This window comes from Halyomorpha halys, unplaced genomic scaffold (genome assembly GCF_000696795.3).
Source record: "Halyomorpha halys isolate HHAL.00 unplaced genomic scaffold, Hhal_1.1 Scaffold257.1, whole genome shotgun sequence".
Classification (NCBI taxonomy): domain Eukaryota; kingdom Metazoa; phylum Arthropoda; class Insecta; order Hemiptera; family Pentatomidae; genus Halyomorpha; species Halyomorpha halys.
The window spans coordinates 252,351-263,197 of record NW_027104967.1 but is presented as its reverse complement, the minus strand read 5'-3'; the positions used below and the strand labels follow the sequence as shown (position 1 = coordinate 263,197).

At 27.3% G+C, this 10,847-nt stretch overlaps 1 protein-coding gene across 1 annotated transcript in view; it reads left to right on the top strand.

Annotated features, from left to right (window-relative positions):
- The window catches only part of Gbeta76C (guanine nucleotide-binding protein subunit beta-2), a 5,964-nt gene extending 2,590 nt beyond the window's left edge, over positions 1–3,374 (top strand). Inside the window, exons 5-7 of the mRNA XM_014419973.2 lie at positions 662–866; positions 2,067–2,283; positions 2,498–3,374. Of these exons, the coding sequence (XP_014275459.1) occupies positions 662–866; positions 2,067–2,283; positions 2,498–2,604 (529 nt within the window). The 3' untranslated portion in view covers positions 2,605–3,374. The remainder of the gene's footprint in view (positions 1–661; positions 867–2,066; positions 2,284–2,497) is intronic.
- Positions 3,375–10,847: the final 7,473 nt, after the last annotated feature.

Below are 10,847 nucleotides of genomic sequence, written 5' to 3'. Positions count from 1 at the left end.
TATTATTTCTAAGATTCAGCACATTGAAAAAAATTTAACTGTAATAAGTTTATTAAATTTTAGGAATACTTTTTTCTTATATTGTAGCATTTGTTAACATTAATTACTTATTTAAAAACAGTATAATATTAATATGACATTATCAGTATAAGCATGTTATTATATTAAACAGAATTTAATATAATTGTAGGAAGTTGATGGTCAAAAAATGTCTAGGAAATAGCAGATAAAACTATTAGTAACCACAAAGAATGAGAAAATTTGGAGTATAAGGAAAAGGGTGTGGGAAATATTCTCAGGGGGATCTTTTTCAGTTTTTCTAAGATCAATAAAAAATTATTTTAACTTCATAAATCTAACTTCAAGACATTAATTTACACAAGCATCTTACTCATTTTTCACCACAGTTTTCCCAAAATTTGTGGAAATAGTTTTAATCACTTTCCCATTCCCTTTTTCTTATGTTATGCTTAACAACACTTATTAAACAATAAGAAGAAAATTTGTCAATCTCAAAGTCTGGCCCCAGCTAGATGCAATTCAGATATCTAAAGTTCTTTTGAAAAATACAACAGTTCTATGTTACTTATGTAATATATCTATAAATATGTTAATTGTAAATAAATTCTAGCAGATTATTAAACATTTTTATTTTTGACAGTTGTGTATGGGATGTGGAGGTAGGTAAGAGGACAATAGATGAGGTTGGCCATTCTGGTGATGTTGTCAGTATTTCACTTGCTCCAGATATGAAAACTTTTGTAACTGGAAGTGTTGATAAAACTTGTAAATTATGGGATCTTAGAGATGGACTAAAGTGCCAACAGATATTCTTCGGTCATGAAGCAGATGTTAATTCTGTCTGTGTAAGTATATTTAAGAACCTACAGATTTAATCTTATTCATCATTATCATAAAAATAAATTCTCAATTTCATTTTAATACTTTCATTTATATTTTATTTGAAAACACCAAACAAATAAATTAGCTGAACTTACCTAGTAATATTAAGATTATACTGAACACTAATGTGCTGTATTTTAATGTTAGAGAAGATAAGTTGAAATTTTACATCTATAATTTGATATTAAAAATGTCTCTAAATAGGTCAACAGTATGTTTAATTTTTTCTCAATCTATTTATTTAAAATCAGAGGAAACTTGAGCCATTATTTAAAGGTCTAGGACAGGGAACATTAAAGTATTCAATATCAATTTTTAAGGGTCAATATAATATATTTCGGGGTCGAACCAATCTAGGTACCAATGAATCAATGAATGAATATCAATACTATTCAATCACAAATTTATTGACAGTGAGTTATATATATATGATTTTTGTTAGGAATGACATTTGCAACATCTCCATGGATAGTATATTGCATTAATTGAAGCATGGGGATTTATTTTAAGCTTTCAAGTTGAATTAAACTTTTTCAAACTTTCATTGTTATATAATTTTTTTCAAAATTTACATTAATTGAATGTGACCAATGAAGAATTGTAAGTACGTACTAGCCATTACAGAAAATTGAGAGATGTTTGAATTTCGTAGATATTGAAAATATGTATATCCCAGATTAGATTAGCATGCCACTTTCTGCTCAATTTGAAAATATCAATAGAATTTGCAATATGTCTGTCATTGAATTATAAGTTGACCTTTCAGCAAAAATAGTTTTTAATAATTTAACTATGAATAAATTTTGAATGAATATAAACATTATAAAAAAAATATCTAAAAGCTTGTAATGAAGCATTTCCAAGCTCGTATATGGTTGAATCTGGCTTCAGTTATGATAATTCTATCAGTAAAGGGAAATAAATTGAACAAGGAGCTCAGAGGTGATTTAAGACTGAAACAAACAAATTTCAAACCAAATGTTGCTAATCTTTCCAAGCATTACTGAGCACATCCTTCTGATAGATTTAGGTAATAATCACAATTTGACTTAGGGGCTGACTGCTACAAATAAATAAGATTTGAATTATCAAGATTGGGTTGTAATATATTTTTGAATGATCTTGTAATAATTTAATTTGTTAAAAACCTGATTGTTTTGCAGTTTTTTCCAAATGGGTATTCTTTTTGCACTGGAAGTGAGGATAAAACTGCTCGTTTATTCGATATACGTTCCGACCAAGCCATTTCAATCATGAAGCCACCATCATCAACACCTGGTTTTACTTCTGCAGGCGTTTCTTTGTCTGGAAGATTTCTACTGTGTGGAGCAGATGACAATAACGTTCATATCTGGGATTTGCTTAAAGCTCAACACAATGGTAATTTGTATTAATAGATTTTATTAACACTCAATGTTTACATATTATTTTATTGAATTTACCTTTGTAAGAAAAACTAAAAAATTCATTATAGTCATAATTATTAGTTTTAGTGTTGTAAGTTTTGAAATATTTATGTACAATCCTCTTTTCCCAAAAAAAATTCTGTTTAATATATTCAAATATATTTTACCATGATGATTCAATGTTCCAGGGACATTACAAGGACATGATAATCGCATAACTTCCCTCTGCGTAGCTCCCAGTGGTATGGGCGTGTCAACATGTTCGTGGGATCAGCATGTGCGAGTTTGGGGATAGTTATTCATAAAATAGAAAATCATACCCATAGATCTTTACATATTATTAAATAGCATTAAGTATAATTTTTAAAATGATTAATTGACAATGGTCTCTGAAAATTACTGTAACTAGATCTAGTAAAGTTACTAAGTAATTTATAAATTCCATCATTGTTATAATTATGTAAATACTTTTTTCTGTAGTTAATCATTAACAATGTTTATATTTAATGATATTCTTCAAAAAATGGTAACAAATAAAAAAGTCAGGACTTGATACATGTTTCCAATATTTTTTTCTTGAATAAATCTGTTCTATTTAACATTTGAAGATACCCCTTTATAAACAGCAGTAATTATAATTAGAAATCCTTCATTAGAAACCATTTACAAGAATACTTTGTCCTGGTAAAGTGAAGTTTCTAACCAAAGTGTACTTAAAAAAACATCACTTCTTACAGAGCTATTTGTATATTTTTCTTTTACGTACTTTAAATTATATTTTCATTTTTTTTTTGGCTCAAGTCCTCCATTGAGGACCTATACAGCCCCAGAGTGGGAATATCAAGAGGTTCATTTCTCAGGGCCGCCGCAAAATTAATATTGACTAAGCCAGGTGGGAATCGAACCCACAACCTTCTGAACCAAGCAATTTTCATTCGCTCTTCAAGCGTGATTTTCATTTTAATCGCTAATCTTTATTTATAACAAGTTATTATGGTGTATTCTCATTCAACATGTTAAAAGCCAAACTCTCTTAATTTATGTAAAAGGTCAAGTTTTTCATAATAAAAACTAATTTACAACTCAGTAATTTAATCAGAATTAAATTATTATTTTATTTAATTATTATTAATTAAATACTTATTTAATTACTGATTTTTTATAACAATGCAACACACATTCATATAAAGTTGGAATTAGTTTATCATAAACAAATAAACATTTACCAAAATATATTTTAAATAGTAATATCTTGTTGTAATTCTATTTCACATTTAATCTCTACTGTTTATCAAGTTAACAAGATCATAAAAGAATATACAATTCTTAAATAGTAATTAAAAACACGCATAAAGAAATTTGATTGAAAAATTATACTTTGATTTTAGCTTTCATCAATACAAAAAAAAAGGGGAAATAAAATAATAATTTAGAATTTAAAGAATGTTAACATAATAGTTTAACTAACTGCCTAAAGATAGCAGCACAAATCAAGACAGAGAAAAAATATTAGTTCTAATTTAAACCAACATGATCCAAATATCGTTTCTGTAACGGAAATACAGTTTAAAAATAATTGTAATAATAGTTTGATTAATTGCCTAAAGATAGCAGCACAAATCAAGAAAGGTAAAAACAGTAGTTCCAATAACTACCGCAAGAGGCCAGCACCATCCAAACAAGTCATTTTCTAAGTCTAGTAGGAGAATTTTCATATTTTATTAGGAGAGCAGGAGTTTACAGGAGCTCATAGACTTATAGTCTATTGAAACAGTCTGATTTATTGAGCTCCTGTGAACTCCTACTCTCCTAATGCAAAATGAAAATTTTCCTACTTGACTTTGGAAACGACTGTTTGGATGGTGCTGGCCTCTTGCGATGGTTATTAGAACTACTATCTTCTACCTTCCTTGATTTGTGCTTCTATCTCTCGGCAGTTAGTTGAACTATTATTACAATTATTTTTAACTGTATTTCGACTACATAAACGGCTGTAACTATTATTTTAACAATATTCAAACTCTAAATTGTCATTTTATTGATTAAAGTTAAAATGATCTATAATTATTCAACCATACTTATTAATTAGCTATAATTTACTGTGGATGAATAATAGTACATTCTTTTATGCTCTTTTTAACTTGATAACCATTGGAGATATAATGTGAACCAGTACAATAACGATATAATGTCGTTTAATTATTCACATATTTGATCATGTGAAATTATAAAATATACCATATTCTTTGATTCAAGTTTTTTTAGTTATGGCATTAGAATGGAAAAATAAAAATATTTAACTTACATTCATGTCTTAAAATAATTACCCAGGTACAGAAAAAAACAATATACTGATAAGCTACTATGTGCTATAGAACAACACAATATAAATAAGTTCTATATGAAATTCAAATTTCTAAATAAGAAATTTGATAGTAAGTATTCAAGAAACATATAATGATAGTAGATCAGCAATAGTTTAGTTTTTTTAGTAGTACCCATAATTTTTTATTTTTTGAATTTTTTTCTAGACTATATTCTCTATTCCATTTTAATCATTATGTCATTACATTTAATAGAATTAGTAACTCGAAATAGTTAACAAAAACAAAGAACAGCTGGTTGTAACGCACAAAATCTCTGGTCCTCTGACGCATCACAAATAGTCACTTTTTTTTTTGGTTTTACAAAAACTGTACAAAGTGACTATAAAGAACAACTTCCTGGCACCTTTGAGGTGTTTAATATTGGCTATGGTGCACAGGAAGTGAGTTTAAACCAATAGAATCACACAGCTGTCTGTAATTCTAGAAATATTCTGCTTTTACAAACTCTTGAGAGATATACATCTGATACAGGTGAATTTCGATAAAAAATAGCGATTCTTTGTCCGTCATTTCCTGCAGAGGAATAATCTCAAAGTATTCTCATAACTTTATGGCACTATCACTATCAATTGACCGTTTAAAATTAATGAAGGAAGATGATCCAAGTGGCGATCAAAAGTAGCTCAAATAGTACAAAATTATTTATAGGAGTTTACTCCAACTCTCCTACCCTGTTAACAATACTTTTAGTTTTTGTAACTTGTTTTTAGCCCTGACAAAGTCCTGCAAAGTGGGGTGAAATCTTAGTGCATAATGAATAGTTCTAGATTATCTGAGCTACTTTTCTGACCACCACCTGGTCATCTTCCTTCGCTAAAATTACGGCTAAATGATCTGTAGTTGTTATGGATTAATAATTAAAAGACCAGTTGTAATCTGATTGCTCGTAACTAGTTCTTGAACTAAATTAGCTACAAGGCGAAATAGGCAACCAGGTATTTTTATTTAGTTATGAACATTTGTCAATAATAACTACAGGAGAGTGGGGAAAAATAAATACATATACGTATATAATTGTTTGTCAATAACTACAGGAGAGTGAAAAAAAAGTATATATTCCAAATAAAATTTATACTTCATGTCCCCATAAGTTTCATGTAATCAATGGTAAACATTTTACAAAACCAATATGAAGCAATATTGTACCTTGTTTTGGCATAATCCAATGTATTCATTTTTTAAATTATGATTTATCAAGAGTTAGAGGCTCTATTTTTATTTAGAATGCTTAATTTATTTTATCCTCCTTTGATGAATTCATCATAATGTCCACAGCACTATATACATTAATTCTGATATTTCTAAAGACAGGGATCATCAGAATTAAACTCTAGGATTTTTGCACATCTTTGTCATGAAAACAGAATTTCAGTTTAAAATAGATGGGAGAAAAAAAAACAACATTAATTTGAGATTCAATATATATTACAAACATAACATCAAAGAATTTATAATCTGTCCACCTAATATTTGATAACATTAAATATAAATTTTATCCAAAATGAAAATGTTGAAGCTTTTTAATGAAATTAGCTTTTCTTGCATTTCTATATCAAGAGTATTGAGAATATATAAATTTGACTGCTAACATTTTAACAAATTACTAAGTTCTTAAATTTATATACTTTATCAGTCCTATGAAATAATAAATAGAGAAACTATTTAACCTAAGAAACAAAATAAAGATGAGGAAGCTAGAAAAAAAAAATTGGATATGAGATTCATATTAAAAGTTAATTTGTTTTAATAAAGGTCTTTCTTTATTGGGTAAGTAAGTATTTCTGTAAAATCTTCAATTAAAATAAAATTATGATGAATAAATGGCAGATTCTTAAACCCCAAATCATCAGTAGATGAAATCCTTCAAAAAATCATTCACACTTATCCCAATAATATCAAACTGAGGTTTTGGCACCTCCAAAAAACAATTAGTCAGAGAAACAATTAAGATGACAATTTTTTACATAATCTAATTTTAAAAAAATATAGCGCAGTTCAACTGCTGTGGTGATATATACCATCAAAAGTGAATAACAGAAATACAGTAAACTCTTGATAACTTAAATATTGAAGTTGTGATATTAATAGCAATGCAACAATAGATAAATCATTACAAGTTATACCACACTCACTTCACTTAAACCAACAATCATGAGTGGATTCAGTACTTTGTAAGTAAGTACTGTTTCTTGAACAATGGTTGTGCAAAGAGCTCAGCCTTAAGCTTTTTTCTCCATTCAAGAGTGTCCACTTAAGAGAGGATAGGTGTGATAAGGGCTCCCAAACCCACAAGGTTGACTCATGTTTGTAGCAAAAGAATAAATAATTGTCTGCTAAAACCTGATTCGAAGCCAAGCACAGGAGATAATAACACAGGGCCTTATTCACTGAGCTAAACTGCTCACAAAAAGCATGATAATTTTTTGACATATTATTCTTATGCATCTTTAAAAATACTTATGTTTAGTTTTTTCAACCATTTATCTTTTTTCTAACCTTGCTATAAAACAGGTAGTTTCATTACTCCTGGATTCACATTATAGTGAGGGTTCATAGTATTTACACACACAAACCTCAAATTAAATAGATAAATATTATACCCCTTCAAATAAAACAACAATGAAGTAATGCTAATATTGTGAGGGAATATAATTTTCTCAAAAATTTTTGGATTTGTACAGTTATTTTTTTCATTTTAACTAAATAAGATTTATTGAAAGGACACAGAGAAAAATTCAAGGTTCAAGTTATCAAGAATCAACTGTAAATCTTAAAGTAAATAATATAAAATTACCAAAATTTAAAACTATTTCAAATCTAGAATCTGGAAGACCATCACTTAATTAAATTACATTGCTTTTCCATTCTTCATTATTATGCCAAATAATTTAAATAAATAGATTATCAACAGGTGAATCAAATTCAAAGATTTGTTCAAGGGTCTGAGTTGAGCACTACATAAAGAGCTCTTGGCAATACATAACAGCGTAAAACCAAATCTAGGATTAATGCAAGAATAACAATAAATTATATTTTCTTTTTGTAAGAATAAAAAAAAAGAAGGAATAGTAGATATATTATTAAAAATAATATTTTTGAATGTTTTGAACAAATGGACGGACAGGTTCAAAAAAGTTTACATCCCAACTTAATTCTAAAATACTTGTGGGTGAAAACAAAAACCAAAATCTTTTTTAACGTTTAAGTAGTCATGCTTTTAGCAATATGACAGGAGTAACAGGAGAAAAATGGGCAATAGAAAAATAAATGAGAATCCTGCACTAGCAGAATGAGAATAAACACAGTAAGTATATATCTACAACAATTTTCATTTTGAATTTCGGCGGTTCATATATACGATACAACTTACATGATTAATTTAATAATTTACTGAAGAGTTCGGACATTAAAAAACATATGAACCTCAAAGTGTTCAAAACAAATTTATGTACATTAATAACTACAACTAAAATAATAATATGAGATGAGTAAATTTAATATAAAAAAGAAAAAATTAATACACTTAAAAAAACTAAGGTTACAGCTATACAATTGTTAAAAATATTATTTATAACCAATTAAAACTGTAACTTTCACTTGAAAAAAAATCATTAACATAAATTAAGAATTGTTTGGGTCATTAATTAAAATTTCAAAACCTAACATTGAAAATAAGTGCTAATTTTAAGACACAAAGATTTTTTATTTTGTAGTGTGTAAAAAAAAATTTTTTAATAATTATAACTGTGATGGGATGACAAACATATATAATTTATTCTCCAATTTTTACTAGAAATCAACAAAATTAAAAAATAACTATTCCAGAATAAAATTACATAAACTTTTTGAATATCATTGTAATGGCCTAGTGATCGATAGCAGTGTGGAAACACTGAATTTAAATTAATATTACATAATGTAATGCATTTAATCATTATCTCTGATTTTTTAAGAAAAAAGAAACCAAAGAAATTTTTAAAAACTACCCTCTGAAACATAATAATGCACTTGTTTAATTAAATATTCCTGGTATTTTTCCAATAATACATAATCATAAATAAAAAAACATATTAAAGTGAGGATGCTTTTCAATTTGTTCTTAGTAATTCTTATACAAATATTTCATTTATTTAAAATAGATTGTATGTCATGATGATAAACTTAAACAATAAAACTTTATAACTCTAACAAATCCTAAAACTAAGAGTATCTTTTTATCACTTAAATAACATAGTGTGTTTGATTTTTTTTTTTTAAGTTTAGTATGACCCCCTAAAGCATAAATACTTAACAATTTGTAATTTTATTTTTTACAATCTATAGAAGGGCCATTGGCATTGGTGTACGAAAGTTCTTTTTCAATTTTTCATTATATCTGTGCCACTAGAACCTTTGAAGGGTCAAGACTTGGTGAGGAAATACTGTTATTGAACCAAAGGTTGTGCAAAGAGGTGGTTTGGTCAGTATCATTCTCAACTGCCAGGTTTCACCCTAAATAAGGTTATCCACATAAGAGGCCGGGTGAGCCTCAGGAGGGTCTCCTGACCCGCAGGCAGCTGATTTAACAGAATAAATATCTACCTCAGCGGTACTTAATTCAGGTCTGGGAGATAGAAGCACAGTGTCTTACAACAGAGTTACCCCACTTATATGAGAATAACTAAACCAAGATGTGAAATGTATCTTTCATGTTATAGGAGGACCTACTATATTAAGTAGTACTAAAAACGATTTTAAATTAATAAACAAAACAGAAAATTTTAGATAAATAATAGTCTAAACATTGAAAAATGATTAGAGACCCAACGACTGGGTCGTTAAAAAAAAAAGAAAATATTAATCTATATCACATAATAATTTTGTTAAAGACAAAACAAAATTTAAAAACCTAAGAAAGGTTAATTTTCAACGCAAATATACCGAACAGAATCAATTATATTTATAATTTATACCAATCAGTCAGCGTAACATAACAATAGAAAAAACTCCTACCTAACAAAAAAACTAAGATGTAAAATACATCTTCCATGTTAGAGAAGGCATACTACATTAAGTAGTATTCAAAAATGATTCAAAATTAAAAAAAAAAAAATTAAATAAATAAAGGTCAAAATATTGATAAATGATTAGAGGCCAACCGACAGTTATTAAAAAAAAAATTCAAATTAATCTATATCACAAAATAATTTTGTAAAGACAACAACTAATCTTAAGAACGGTCAATTTTTATCACAAATAGATCAAACAGATTCAATTATATTTTATAATTTATACCAATGGATCAGCATAACATAATAATGCATACGTTCTTTCTACATTATTGTCTTGATTAAACATAAATACATGTCTTTTTATACATCTAACACTCTTTTATAACCTCTCCTTGTAATTTCAAGGAATGTTTATACCATGGTAAGCAAATATCATATAATAATCTACTAATTCTTGGAATGACATGGTTAAAGCAGTAATAGAATTAATCTATGTGTTATAGAATGTTTGAAAGATTTGAATGTAATAGGTGATATATTTAATTGTATTGTATACTATTTTAATTATAATACAGTAAAACCTCAATTATCAAGCACCTGACTAACAGTATTTTCAATTAGATGAGCTGTCCATCGGCATAATCATAAAAATGTAATGATTTTCACAATATGATTATTTTTAGGTATTTACCGTTAAAAAAAAAAAATAATGGGAAAATAATGAAATAGTGGGTTTTTCATGTTCTAATTCTAATTTTCGGCACTTAATTTCAAAATCACAATATTGTTTGTAAAATATATTTCTGAAATACTCATTTAGCTTAAAATAAACATTTAAAAGGAAACGTCAATATGACATTTCCGTAATAAAGGTATTTCCATAAATTCAACTGTATTTTATAATTATTCATGCCTAACCCTCCCATTCCATACACAAGTTAAAAGAGGTTTTACTGTAGACAATTATTTCAAATGACTAAATCGTTCCGATAAAAATATTATCTCCAAGTCTCAAAAAACTAATCATATACAATTTTATATATAATTTAATAAATTTATATTATATTTTTGAAAGTTTAAATATATCCTCTTTCTTTACATATAATAATAAAGCATGGAAACAACAATATTATAAATTTTTCAACACGATTCTCCTTAGT